Genomic DNA, 15,135 nt, shown 5'->3' on the forward strand with positions numbered 1-15,135 from the left:
CCCCCGGAGAAGGGCACAATTGCTCCATATGCGATCTAGCTAGAAGAAGTGCCGGTTAGTGCAAAAATACAGTAAATTGACAGGGAAGCAACCCTGTAGACCGGCACTACCTCAGAATTTTTTTTTTTCCAGAACAGACTCCACAGGCTCTCGAAGCAATATGCCTTGCTTGATTTAGGGGGCAAGGCTCACTGCTGAGGCTCCTCTAAAAAAAATGTGGGGGGAGGGACCCCGGTCGAGACCCGCCGGGTTTGACACCCCCAAGGTCGGACGGACCCCCAAACAGGGACTAGAAACCCCTAAACAAATTCCAACAGCCCTACCAAAGGAGATGGGTACAGCTCACTCAACACCTGCTGGAGACTGAAAGAAGACTGATAGGAATAGGGAAAGGTTTCTCTTATGTACTATTCCACAGTTTTGTTTTCAGTCTCCACCTGCTGGTCATAATTGGATATATGCCCACTCGTAAAGATTAACCTCTACTGGTCTGGAGAGTGCTAAAGAAATGAGCTTCGCCTTCACATTAAAAACCCCAGCATTCTGCTCATTTCTCTGTATCTGGACCAGTTTAAATTGACTCTCGATTCCAAGTTGTTGCTCTAAGATTCTGATCATTCTTTATTATTTATCACCCTCCTTATAAAGCCCTGCTTAACTTCCCTCTCTGTGTTCTATACTATTTGAATATTCTCTCTTCCACCTTTCTTCTCTAAACCGCCTAGAATCGAACAACTTTTGTGGTATATAAATCAAGATTTATGTTGTTATCCTCATTACCACCGATTGGAATATGCGGAGTCTGATGTAAACCTTTATGTAGCTAGGCTTCTGCGCAAAACTCGCTCCTGCATCTGTACCCATAACACTCACCTTGCACAATTTATTGCATCAGTCCTTAGTTTATTACAGATTTTTTTTCAGAAGCGGAAGATGTTGTCTAATAACCTTCCTTTCTCCTTTCATCATAAAGGCACAATAAGATGACCAGGTTAAGGAAACTGCTCCACCGGTGACAGTCTTTAAACCAGGCCATCCTCATTTCCATGTTCACAGGGCTGATAAATCCATATTAGAGAGAGGTGTTTAGCATTTAAATTTTGTTTCATTTTGTCTAAATCTCAATTGTAAACTATACTGTTGAATATATTTACAGGGTGTTTCAGCACGATCTGGATGGTGCCGGGGTGGACTAGCAGAGTCAAATAGAAGTCCTATTTAGACAACGTAGGACAGCAAAAAAGTTTCCGAAGCACTATCTGAGCAGCAGCTGAATGCCATAGGCTCGATATTGAAAGGGGGAGAGGGTTAGTTTTTAAAATCCCAGAATGGTTTACATGAATTTATTCAGGTACTCAAGCATTTTTCCCTGTCTTCTCCTGGTGGGCTCACAATCTATCTAATCTACCTGGGACAATGGGGGGATTAAGTGACTTGCCCAGGGTCACAAGGAGCGGTGTGAGTTTGAACCCACAATCTCAGGGTGTCGAGGCTGTGGTTTGAACCACTGTGCCACATTCTCTCCTCATAATGGGGCTTATTTAGAAAGGACCGACTGTCCCACTTTACACCTTCTAATATAGAAGACTCATTCTAAGTAGGCAGCACAGGATCCAACAAAGGCATAGTTAAGGCTACCTGAGTAAACATTCTCGCCTGCACTTCAGTGTGACTCCACAACATTCACAATCTTTGATAGGTGGGAAATGTTGGAACAGCAGCGGAGAGATCTGGGAACTTGCGTCTGTTTTTGATGGTTCTAGCGACGGCAGTCTCCGCCTCTTATAAGAATCTGAGTGGGATTGAAAGTCATCAGGTCTTCATTTGACACTTTATTTAAACTTTTTGCGAATGGCAGTGAGCTCCTTGTGGACCGTGCTGAAACTTGGACGTTTCCTCGGGTCGTATTCCCAGCAGCACAGCATCAAACTGTAAATTTCATCTGGACACTGAGCAGGGCTGGGCAGACGTTCACCTGGAATGAGAAGAGAAGCGCTAGGTTAGTTCAGAGAATAAGGTTAACCAAAAGCCTGCATAAGAATAGAAGAACTTCTGAAAAGCAATGTTACTTACCATGACAGTTGTTATCCAACAGCAGGCAGCTATTCTCTCTAGTGGGTGACATCATCCAACGGAGCCCCGATGCGGACATCTCACAAGCATACTTGCTTGTAGAAACTTTTAGAAGTTTCGAGTTGCCCACACCGCGCATGCGCGAGTGCCTTCCCGCCCGATGCACCGGGCGTGTCTCCTCAGTTCAGATAGCTAGCAGAGAAGCCAACCATGGGGTGGTGGGTGGGACGTAAGAATAGCTGCCTGCTGTCCCTGGATAACAACTGTTACGGTAAGTAACATTGCTTTATCCCAGGACAAGCAGGCAGGTATTCTCACTAGTGGGTGACCTCCAAGCTTACCACAATGGGATGGTGGGAGAGTTGGCAATTTAGGAGAACAAATTTTGTAACACTGTTTGGCCAAACTGTCCATCCCGTCTGGAGAAGGTATCCAGACAATAGTGTGAGGTGAAGGTATGAACCGAGGACCAAATGGCAGCTTTACAAATCTCCTCAATCGGTGTCGATCTGAGGAAAGCTACAGAGGCTGCCATTGCTCTGACCTTATAGGCTGTGACTTTACTGTGAAGGGGTAATCCAGCCTGGGCATAGCAGAAAGAGATACAAGCCGCCATCCAGTTGGAGATGGTGCGCTTAGAGATAGGGCGTCCTAACTTATTCGGATCAAAGGAGATGAAAAGTTGAGGAGCAGTTCTGTGAGGCTTGGTGCGTTCCAAGTAGAAAGCCAAAGCACGCTTATAGTCCAGAGTGTGAAGAGCTGATTCTCCAGGATGAGAATGCGGCTTCGGAAAAAACACCGGAAGAACAATGGATTGATTCAGATGAAATTCCGAGACCACCTTGGGGAGGAATTTGGGATGAGTGCGAAGGACCACTTTGTCATGATGAAACACTGTAAAGGGCGGATCCGCAACCAATGCTTGAAGTTCACTTACCCGACGGGCAGAAGTGAGGCCAATGAGAAGCACCACTTTCCAAGTGAGAAATTTCAGAGGAGCCTTGTTAAGAGGTTCAGATGGAGGCTTCATAAGCTGAGAAAGAACGACATTGAGGTCCCAAACCACAGGAGGCAGTTTGAGGGGAGGATTGACATGGAAAAGTCCTTTCATGAATCTGGAGACCACAGGATGTGCAGAAAGAGGTTTCCCCTGAAGAGGCTGATGGAAAGCAGTAATTGCACTAAGGTGGACTCTGATCGATGTAGACTTGAGGCCAGATTGAGACAGGTGCAAAAGATAGTCCAAAACAGAGGACAAGGGGGCATGTTGAGGCTCCTTGTGCTGAGAAAAACACCAAGTAGAGAATCTAGTCCATTTCTGGGAATAGCATTGTCTAGTAGCAGGCTTCCTTGAAGCTTCCAAAACATCCCGCACAGCTGGTGAAAACTGAAGGTGAGTTACGCTGAGAGGAACCAAGCTGTCAGGTGTAGCGACTGCAGGTTGGGATGAAGCAGAGATCCCTGATGCTGCGTAAGCAGAGATGGAAACACTGGCAGAAGGAAGGGCTCCCTGCTGCTGAGCTGCAGAAGGAGGGAGTACCAAGGTTGTCTGGGCCACCGAGGAGCAATCAGAATCATGGTGGCCCAGTCGGACTTGAGCTTGACCAGAGTCTTTTGAATGAGAGGAAACGGAGAAAACGCATATAGAAAGAGATTCCCCCAGTCCAGAAGAAAAGCATCTGCCTCGAGACGATGAGGAGTGTAGATCCTGAAGCAGAACTGAGGCAGTTTGAAGTTGTGGGGAGCTGCAAAGAGGTCTATCTGAGGCGTTCCCCACAGGGAGAAGATTTGATGAAGGGGCGTGGAATGGAGAGTCCACTCGTGAGGCTGGAGAAGACGACTCAAGTTGTCCGCCAAGGCATTGTCCGCCCCCTGAATGTAGACACCTTTGAGGAAGGCGTTGTGGCGAATCGCCCAATCCCAAACTTTCAGAGCTTCCTGACAGAGGGAGGCCGATCCCGTGCCTCCCTGCTTATTGACATAATACATGGCTACCTGATTGTCTGTATGAATGAGGACCACCATGTCGTGAAGTAGATGCTGAAAAGCAGTGAGAGCATTGAAAATCGCCCTGAGTTCCAGGAGATTGATATGGCACAGACGATCCGCACTCGTTCAATAGCCCTGGGTGCGGAGACCGTCTAGATGAGCCACCCAAGCATAGGTCGAGGAGTCGGTCGTGAGGACCTTCTGATGGGTAGGTGTGTGAAACAGCATACCTCTGGAAAGATTGGAAGAGAGCATCCACCAGCGAAGCGACTGCAGCAGAGCAGGAGTGACCTGAATGTGACGAGTCAGAGGGTCGGAGATCTGCGACCATTGAGAAGCCAGGGTCCACTGAGGAATCCGCAGGTGAAGTCTGGGAAAAGGAGTCACGTGAACCGTAGAGGCCATGTGGCCCAGGAGCACCATCATGTGTCTCGCCGAGATGGACGGACGAGAAGAGACCGAGTGACAAAGATGAAGAAGAGCCGCCAGGCGCTGAGGAGGAAGGAACGCTCTGAGTTGAATAGTATCCAGAACAGCTCCGATGAAGGGGAAAGACTGTGAAGGTTGAAGATGGGATTTGGGAAAGTTGATCTCGAATCCCAGACTCTGTAGAAACCAGATTGTCCTCTGCGTGGCCCGGACAGCCCCCTGAGATGTGGAATCCTTGATAGAAACATAGAAACATAGAAAAAAAGCGGCAGGAAAGGGCTATAGCCCACCAAGTCTGCCCATTCCAGGTATCCCCCCCCCTGAATTTACTCCCTTAAAGATCCCACGTGAGTATCCCAGTCGTCGAGGTAGGGAAACACCTGTAGACCATGGTTCCTGAGTGCTGCGGCCACCACAACCAGACATTTGGCGAAGACTCTGGGAGACGAAGCTAGGCCGAAAGGGAGAAAGATGAAGGTGTCCCACCCGAAATCTGAGGTATTGACGGGAGGCCGGATGGATGGGAATATGAGTGTAGGCCTCCTTGAGATCCAGAGAGCATAACCAGTCGTTCTGCTCGAGGAGGGGATAGAGGGAAGCCAGGATCAACATGCAAAACTTCTCCCTGACCAGGAACTTGTTGAGCACCCTGAGGTCCAAAATAGGACGTAGGTCGCCCATCTTCTTCGGAACAAGGAAGTACCGGGAGTAAAAACCCCTGTTCTGTTGGTCCACAGGGACCGGCTCAATGGCACGAAGCCGGAGCAAAGCCTGAGCTTCCTGAAGAAGAAGGGCGGTCTGGGTTAAGTTGGAAGGATATTCTCTTGGAGGATGTTCCGGAGAAACATGATGGAACTGAAGAGAGTATCCCTCTCTTACGATGGAAAGGACCCAGAGGTCAGTGGTAATAGTCGTCCATCGATGGTAAAAATGATGGAGACGACCTCCGATGGGAAAAAGCGGGGAGGGCAGAACGATGGAAGTTATGCTCCCTACGAGACAGTCAAAAAGGCTGGGGAGCCTTGTGGACAGCAGAAGGTTGAGGTTTTTGTTGTGGCTTCTGCTGGTGCTGCCTCTTCACAGGCAGGCGGATGGTGGTGGCCTGCTTCGGCGAGTAGCGCCTCTGATAAATCATAGGCGGACGAGACGGATGAGAGATAGCAGGCTTGGGCTTCTGGCAGAGAATAGACTGAAAAGATTTTTCATGTTTGGACAGCTTCTCTGTCGCCGCCTCGATGGATTCGTCGAAAAGGTCCGCTCCCGCACAGGGAACATTCGCTAGCCTGTCCTGGAGATTCAGGTCCATATCAATGGTCCAAAGCCACGCCAAGCATATCATGGCCACCGAACACGCAGCAGCTCTGGCCGAGAGTTCAAAAGCATCGTAAGACGATTGCATCATCTGCAAGCGGAGTTGGGACAACGACGCCAGTACCTCCGAGTACTCGAAGCAAGCCTGAGAGTCCAGATAGGGCAAAAACTTTTGAAGAATGGATAGAAAAAACTCAAAGTAGGTCGCAAAATGAAAGCTGTAATTCAGGACTCGAGAAGCCATCATCGAGTTCTGGTAGATGCGCCTGCCAAATCTGTCCATGGTTTTGCCCTCCCAGCCAAGAGGAGTGGAGGCATAGACCTGGGAGGGATGAGACCGCTTCAGGGAGGATTCAACCAATAGGGACTGGTGAGAGAGCTGCGCCCCGTCGAAGCCCTTATGGTGCACCGTGCGGTACCTAGCATCCAACTTCCCTGGGACCGCAGGGATGGAGTATGGGGTCTCGAAGCATCTCATGAAAGTCTGGTCCAGAAGCTTATGTAGAGGCAGACGGAGAGACTCAGCAGGAGGTTGGGGAAGATGCATTGTCTCCAGATATTCCTTAGAAAACTTGGAACCTGAATCCAGGGTGATGTCCAGATCCACCGCCATCTGCCTCAGGAAGGACGAGAATGACAACTGGTCCGCCAGGGCTGGGCTTCGAGATGGGCTCGAAGAAGATGAGGCGGCCTGGTCCGCCGAGGCCGAGGACCGGCAAGGGGAGAACGAACCCCCGCAATCCTCGAGTTCTAGCATAGGAGGAGGAGCCGAGTATTCCGGGGAAAACTCCAGAAAAGGTTGCTTTCGATGAGGCGAGGCGTGTCTCGATGAATGCCTCGATGAATGCCTCGATCGACGACCAGAGCTGTGTCGAGAAGCAGGCCTTGAGCGTCGAGGCGAGCGAAGCCCAGACGAAGCAGCCACCAAGTAGATGGGACTGGAGGCTGTGAATCGAAGCAGCAGAGGCTGAGACGAAACCCCCCGAGGCGCTCCCCAAGGCTCGAGGCTCAGCATCGCGGAAGAAGTCTCTGGTCTAGGCAAGTCATGCATTGAGGTTATCGGTTCCAAAGGTGGCATGGGCAAAGACTCTGCTCCTTGCGAGGCATGCCCCGAAGCCAGACCAGACACTCGCCGAGACTCTGCTCCCAGCAGCGAGAGTGTGCGCCGAGGAGGCACTGGAGGCAGCTCGACCTCGCGGGAGGCTTCTGCATGCCCAGGCTGGATCTGGGAGAGAAGCGTCAGCCCAATCTTAGTAAAGAGCTCGACAAATCGCTTCTCCATCATGGCATGGAACGAAGCCGGCAAAGAGGGATCCGCATCAGCAATGACACCTCCCGCACGGACATCGCTAACTCGGCCGCCAGGGGGCTTGGACTTAGAAGCCTTGGGCACCTTGAGCACCACTGGAGGAATGGGAGGCTGCGCTACCTGACCTGAGACAGCGGAAGGCACCACAGCAGGCGTCTGAGTCGACACGAACGAGGCCGGCTTGAGCAGATTCGAGGCCGAAGATGTTGAAGTGGAAGTCGAAGGTGTGGCGCTCTGCGAAGAGGGCAGCTCTGGGGCGCCTCCATGCTAAATAGCGATTCCCACAAAATACAGCGACGCTTAAACGCACGTGCTGTAAGTGTGGAGCAAGGCTGGCACGATTTTGGAAGATGTTGAGGCCCCAGACACAAGACAGCGTCGATGAGGGTCCGTCAACGAAATTGCGCGCCGGCACTTGACACACTTTTTAAAACCGGTAACAGGCCGGGACATAGGCTGAAAAAGCTCCGCCACAAGATCGAAGCCGCGGGGCCGCGGCCACACGGCCTGCCCGGTCGAACAATCGAAAGAAATTTTTTTTAAAAAAAACAAAACAAGAAAATGCAACTTAAGCCAGCGATAATGAGCCCAAAAAAACCTCAAAACCGCGGGCACAGAAGGCACAAGTAAAGGAACTTCGCGCAGAGAGTTTCGAAGGCAAACTTCTCAACTCCGCGGAAGAGAAAGAACTGAGGAGACACGCCCGGTGCATCGGGCGGGAAGGCACTCGCGCATGCGCGGTGTGGGCAACTCGAAACTTCTAAAAGTTTCTACAAGCAAGTATGCTTGTGAGATGTCCGCATCGGGGCTCCGTTGGATGACGTCACCCACTAGAGAGAATACCTGCCTGCTTGTCCTGGGATAATGAATGCTACCTTATGAACTATTTGCGAGTGGTCATCTCCTATTCCTATGGCTTATTTTTCTCCACCAGGCATAGGTACAGGCTATTTATCATCTTAGTACAAACAGAGATGGTGATTTAGACTAGAGAATGACATGGAGACAAATTTTTCCCCATACCCGCAGGAACTCAATTTCACTGTTCCGTTTTTTTTTTCCTCAATAAATTTTATTAACAATTTTATAAACCACAACTTCACAGTTTTCCATTATGACAAGGTGGTCCTCCATACTCATCCTAAATTCTTGCCTAAAGTTGTTTCAGAATTTCACATTAATCAATCTATTCTTTCCTCCGTAGGCGGTGGAAGAAGACCGGGCTTCCTCACTGCTCCTAGCCGGCCCGCGAGGCACTATCGGTGGGGAGCTCTGGGTGCCTGCAGCCACTACCGACAGAGCTCTTCCACCCCACCAGCCTGAACACTGCTTGCACAGGCCGGCCGCGAATGCCTCGCGTCTGGAGCACAATGAGCACTTTTTCCCTTGTGAAGTGCTCATTGCTCCATATGCGACCTAGCTAGAAATAAAGTGCCGGTTAGATGAAAAATACAGTAAAATACAGTGAAATTAAAGGGAAACAACTCTTTAGACTAGCACTACCTCAGGATTTTTTTTTTTACAGAACAGACTCCACAGGCTCTCAAAGCAATATGCCTTGCTTGATTCAGGGGCAAGGCTAACTGCTGAGGCTCCTCTAAAAAATGTGGGGAGGTGGAGGAAGTGGGGGGAGGGACCCCGCTCGAGACCCGTCGGGTTTGACACCCCCGAGGTCGGACGGACCCCCAAACAGGGACTAGAAACCCCTAAACAAATTCCAACAGCCCTACCAAGGGAGATGGGTACAGCTCACTCAACACGTGCTGGAGACTGAAGTAGACTGATGAGAATAGAGAAGGGAATATATTATTTACTATTATACAGTTTTGTTTTCAGTCTCCACCTGCTGGTCATGATTAACCTCTACTGGTCTGGAGAGTGCTAAAGAATGTATGGTTTCCCAGCCTCTTCCCCCCCAATGGCTACATTATACAACATTGGGGGTCCAGGGGAGGTCCTGAGGGATCTGGGGAGTGGGGGTCTGGGAACATCTGCTGAGGTCCTGAGAATCTTCAGCTAGGAGCGATGCTGCCCTCAAAATGGTGCCCAGTGGCGTAGCAAGGGTCAGTGGTGCCCCTCCTCCGCCCTCTTCTCTGCCCCCCACCCGCCATGCACGCATTCCCCTTCCTTTCCCCCCATATCTTTCTAATTTTCCAGGCGCGAGCAACAGCACAGACTTGCTGCCTGCGTCATGTCGGCTATCCCTCTGACATCACTTCCTAGGTTCGGGGCCCGGAAGTGACATCAGAGAGAGGCAACACTGATGTGGGCAGCAAGTTCGTAATGCTGCTCGCACAGGGAAAATTAAAGAGGTACGATGGGAGCGAAGGGGTGCACACATGTGGAAGGGGGGTTGGGAAGCAGCGGAGAGGAGAACGGGTGCCTGTGCCCCTTACAAAGACTGTGCCCCCTCCTTACTATGCCACTGATAGTGCCCCTAGCAGCAGTCTCATACTGTAGTATTTCTAGGCTCTGATTCTGTCCATTGAAATTGGCTGCAGGTCCCATAATGCACCAGGATGAAGTTGGCGGAAATCCAAGACTGGCCAAAATGTAACAGTAGGTGCATCGTGATAGGAAGGTACTTACCATGTTCTATTGCCTCTCGAGTCTGCTGGTTATTCATGGTGGCGTATGGGCTAGACCCCAAGCTGAAGGTTTCCCACAGCAATATCCCAAAACTCCAGATGTCACTCTCTGAGCTGTACCTCCCTGAAAAATGAAGAAACTTGATTCTTAGATGAGACCTGGAATAAGCAGCTCTGATCAACTCCCTGTGGAGCCAGTTCGGGAAAGAAGCCTGCTCTTATTGGTAACTACCCTGAAAAATATCCGACTGTATTCAGATGAATATTAAAACATAGAACACATCAGGTGCTATTTGCATGATAAACACATTTCGATGGCCCTTCCAACATCAATATTGCAAATGTAGGGATAGATGCACTAAAGATACCAACTTGATCGTTGTTGGCTGATTCTCCAGCAGCGATCGATGTGCTATCAAGTTTGCATGCAAATGATTTGCACAGTGAGCAATCGACACACGTGCAGAGCCCTAAGAGCAGTGGCAAGGGAAGCAGCCTCCTGTCACTGCTGTTAGGGCGCTTTTTTAATGGCACAGATATGCGTGTGTTACACATGCACAATCTGTCCCATTAAAAAAAAAAGAAGAAAAAAAACCCCGCGCCAGGTACCCCCGAGCCACCATTCTCCCCCCCTGAACCCCTAAAAAATGGCAGGAGGGATGCCAACAGATATGGATGATCCAAGTTTTATGAAAATTTGATATTTTGCCTATCAAAAAGATGTCTAAGCGATTTACATACAATATCTATAAAATAAAATAATCAAAATTGTGTTGGGACGCGACATGAAAGTGTGGGGAAAGGGGTGAACTACAATATATATAGGGAAGGAAGACACAAAAGGGATGGTCTCTTGTGCTCCAACTGAAGAGCTGAAATCTCCTATGGTAGTACTAATTAAAGGAATAAAAAGGAAAATATTTTAAAATAAGCAACAACAAGCAAAAATGTTTTAAGGTCTCTTTTGAAAAGATTGTGTGAGATCTGAAGTCTCAGATGGTTAGGAAGGAGATTCCATAATTTGGGCCCTTGTATGGAAAAAATAGCACTACGAGTGGGATCTGGAAACATTTCTCCGAATGTAGGTATAATCAAATTGTTTTGATTAATAGATCTTAAAGTTCTTGAAGGAACATAGGGCATCAAATGTCTGCTGAGATAAAGAGGTTTGGATTGGTTACTCCCCCGATATTCGCAGAGTTTACGTTCCAGGAATCCCTGCGAATGTCGAAAAACCGCAAATACGGTTTTTAGGCAGGAGAGGGCAACTGGAGAGGGCAGCCGGAGCGCCGGCGAGTGAAGGAAATCACTCGCGGTATTCTCCAACCGCCTCTTCCTTTACTAAAGAGCTGCTTTGACATGCAGCTCCTGATTGGTGAGGCCCGACTTTAATACAGGAAGAGGCGGTCGGAGCATACCGCGAGTGATTTCCTTCACTCGCTGGTATTCCGGCTGCCCTCTCCTGCCTCCCCTTAGCGGTTGGAAAATACCGTGAATGACTGGGACCACGAAATGGCGGGGGAGCACTGTATACAGATAGTTATTTTGTAGCAGGGGCAATGGAGGATTAAGTGACTTGCCCAGGGTCACAGGGATTTGATCCCACAACCTCTGGGTGCAGAGGCAACAGCTCTACCAATAGTCCACTCCTCACCAATTTTCTCTTTGTATAAAAGATACTATAGATATTCTAGCTGCTACTATTATGAATGTCATAATACAGACAGATTAGTGGTCATTTTGTCAGGTTCCACATAATAAATGAGAGACTTTTGGGACCCTGGAATAAGATCAAACTATCCCACACAAGGGAGCTGTTGACTTGTAAAAAAACAAAAGCAGAATCATCCTTTTTACTGGAGGGGAAAGCAGCAGCAGAACCTGGGGGCTGGGACCGAGAACCTTTGACTCAAGACCCCTCTGGCTTTCATGACTGGCACATCAGCTTTTACCTGAGTCGCACCTGCAGTGACATTTAATACAGCAGGTGCGCTTGAGATGCTAATTCTGGCTCTCTCGCACATGCTCAGTTCAGTTCTTACTGAGCATGTGCGGGGAAACCGGCCTTAGTGGTCCAAACCGACTTGAGTGAATTAAGTGCTGCTGCTGGTGCGACGCTGGTGGGGCTTAGCATCCCCACCAGAAAAGGTACTATTTTGGATGCAGGTGTGGAAGGAGGGAGAGAAATATCTGGACTCTTCAGTCCATTTGTGGGAATCCTCAAAAATGGACTTCTGGCTTTGGGGGGTTGTGTACGCAAAATAGGTTGACTCTGAAGGAAGAAGCAGAACAGAGAGCAATAGAGACAGAACTGTAAAGTTTGGTTACCATAATTGAGGGCCTCAGGGGCTGTCCATTTAACTGGGATCTGCCTCATGACCCCAGTGGAAGAGTATACACCATCCTCCTCCTCCCTTGACATCCCAAAATCACTGATCTTCAGCATGTTCTTCTCTGTGACCAGACAATTCCTAGCTGCCAGATCTCTGTCATGATGAATCAAAAACATCGTCAAGACCTGAACGGTCCATCTAGTTGTACTCATTACAAACACATGATGAAATTAACTTCTCTCTTTTCTCTGATATTTCTGGGCCATAGTTAGAACTCACTCTTCCCAAAAGATTTTTCTACCACTGAAGTGATGATGTCCACACCAGGCTCTTTTTCTTTTCCAAAGCTCTAGGCAGCAGTATCTTGAGCTCCTGTTATACAGACATTGCCTTTTCTCAAATTTGGCTAATGTTTGGCAGGTTGCTTACCTGTGGATGCAGTGTTTACTTTCTAGATACTCCATTCCCGCGGCAGCATTCTCAGTCATCCGAATTAGCTCCTTCACCTTCATCTGGGATCCTTCATTCCTTAAGAATGTCAGGAAGTCGCCACCTATCAAAGGAAATGGATCCTGTTTACAGAATGATTTTGCCACTGGTAGAGAATGGGAGAAATCACTTTCACTCTGTTTTCTCTGATGCTCAGTGGGTTATCGTTAACTTCCAAGTCATACACTTCAGGAAGGGCAGTATACCCAGTGGCATAGTAAGAGGGGTGCAGGTGGGGAGGGTCCGCCCTGCGGTGCAGTCTTCCTATGGGTGTGGCCCTCCTCTTCTCCGGCACAAGGTTGCTACCCCCATCAGCATCGGTACTCCTTTTGATGTCACTTCTGGGACCCGCTCCAAGGAAGTGACGTCAAAGGGTGAGTGGACACCAATTTGGGCGTGCTGTTCACACCGGAGAAGTAAAAAAGGTAAAGGGAAGGGGCGCCACCACACTTACTATGCCACTGAGTATACCAACTACAATAAACCGTAAATCACAGCAACTTTCGGGCCATTCGGTTTCTAATAAATTACATGGTATCGTGAAAATATCGTTGCTAATCAATTGGTGGCTTATTTGGAAACTCACAATTTTCGCTCACACACTCAATCTGCCTTTCCTAAAAGTTCAGTACGGAGACTCTTTTGGGAGCTCTAATATACGATTTAAAAGTACATTTATCTTGGGGTTTTCAAATTATGCTATTACGGTTCGATCTCTCTCTTTCATTTGACCTGATTGACCATGAGGTATTTCTTCATCTGCTAAGCTCTATTCGCATTACGGGAAGGATGCTTTCCTTGGTCAAAGGTTTTGTGAAAGAAAGATATTATACGGTCACATGGAATAATTAATTTTCTGAATTATAGAGGTCAGAGTGCGGCATCCACTCTCTCATTCATTTTAAAATCATGGTAGCGACTTTTGGTTTAATACTTAAAAATTTAGAGGGCCATTTTCGAAAAGGATGTCTAAGTCTGACTTGGGTGTTTCCCGCAAGACATCCAAAGTCGGGAGATAGAGAAACGTCCATTTTTTAAACTGCCAAATGAAGAAAATAAAAAGAAACACAAGCACTGGCAAGTTAGATTTCTAAGCATTGATAAAGACAGCTAAGAAAGAATATGAAGAGAAACTTGCAAAAGAGGCAAAAACTCATAGCAATTTTTTTAGGTACCTCAGAAGCAGAAAACCTATGAGGGAATCTGTGGACCATTGGATGATCAAGAAGCGAAAGGGGCGCTCAGGGAAGAAAAGGCCATAGTGGAAAGACTGAATGAATTCTTTGGGTCTTTACGGAAGAAGATGTAAGAGATCTGCCTGAACTGGAAATAGTTTTCAAGGGTGATGATGTGGAGGAACTGAAAGAAATCTTGGTGAATCTGGATGATGTATTGAGCCAAATCGACAAGTTAAAAAGTGATAAATCGCCAGGACCAAATGCTATACATCCCAGGGTACTAAAAGAACTCAAACATGAAATTGCTGATCTATAACCTGTCGCTAAAATCATCTGTAGTACCTGAAGATTGGAGGGTAGCCAATGTTACATCAATTTTTAAAAAGGGTTCCAGGGGAGATCCAGGTAACTTCAGGGTGAGCAGCCACCAACTTACTGCCTGTGTTGGCTTTGCCACTCTCTATGATGTCACTTCCTTGGAGTGGGTCCTGGAAGTGATGTCAGAGATAGCACCAAAGCTGACATGGGTAGCAAGTTGGTGGTTGCTAGCGCTGAAGTTTAAAAGGTATGGGGGTAGGCACGGCATGGGAGGAGTGGGAAGGGGGGCAGAAAGGAGGAGGGGTACTGACGCCCAGAGCAAGATGGCACCGAGGGCGGACCTCCTCCTCGCCCCCCTTACTACGCTACTGGGTGGGAGGGGGTTAGTGACCACTGGGGTATGGGGAAATCATTAGTTAATCCCTCCCTGGTCAGTTTGGGCACTTTTTTGATACTTAGACACTCTTAAAACAGGTCTAGCTCAGAGGCCCTGATTCTGTATAGGACGCACAGGAGAGGTACAGACGCCGGTTAGAGAATCGGATTAAATTAGACGCGGCCGCTATACTTATGGCAGCAAGGGATCTCCCTGCTGCAATATGTATAGCGGCCACAGTTGCGGCCGCCTGTCCCATCGCCAACAGGAGGATGCCCAATCCTCCTACTGGAACCCCCCTGGAGCCCCCCTCCCCCCAAAAATGGTAATCGGCGGCAGGAGAATGCCCAATCCTCCTGCCGGAAAGCCCGACGACCCCCCCCCCCAAAACTAACCTCCCTCCCCCAACTAACCTTTACATGTTGGTCGGCTGGACGGGTCTTGCTGCCGTCCAGCCAACGGGCCCGCCTCGTGGAAATGAGATGGGCCCGCCCCTTCCCAGCCCACCCCCGCTAAATCTAAGGCCTGATTGGCCCAGGCTCTAGAAGCCTGGACCAATCAGGCCTTAGGCATAATGGGTCCGCCCATCCCCACTAATCCTAAGGCCTGACTGGCACAGGTGCCTAGCCTGGTGCCTAGCCTGGGCCAATCAGGTCTTAGGAGTAGTGGGGATGGGCGGACCCGCTATGCCTAAGGCCTGATTGGTCCAGGCTTCTAGAGCCTGGGCCAATCAGGCCTTAGA

General features: G+C 48.8%; 1 protein-coding gene across 1 annotated transcript in view; it reads right to left on the reverse strand.

The window, feature by feature from the left end:
• Window positions 1–1,404: 1,404 nt before the first annotated feature.
• The window catches only part of FES (FES proto-oncogene, tyrosine kinase), an 85,119-nt gene continuing 71,388 nt past the window's right edge, over window positions 1,405–15,135 (reverse strand). The window contains exons 16-19 of the mRNA XM_033920466.1: window positions 12,462–12,585; window positions 12,028–12,185; window positions 9,701–9,823; window positions 1,405–1,975 (exon numbers count right to left, since the gene is read on the reverse strand). Coding sequence (XP_033776357.1) covers window positions 1,833–1,975; window positions 9,701–9,823; window positions 12,028–12,185; window positions 12,462–12,585 — 548 coding nt within the window. The 3' untranslated portion in view covers window positions 1,405–1,832. The remainder of the gene's footprint in view (window positions 1,976–9,700; window positions 9,824–12,027; window positions 12,186–12,461; window positions 12,586–15,135) is intronic.

The sequence above is a fragment of the Geotrypetes seraphini genome, chromosome 14 (assembly GCF_902459505.1).
Source record: "Geotrypetes seraphini chromosome 14, aGeoSer1.1, whole genome shotgun sequence".
Taxonomy (NCBI): Eukaryota; Metazoa; Chordata; class Amphibia; order Gymnophiona; family Dermophiidae; genus Geotrypetes; species Geotrypetes seraphini.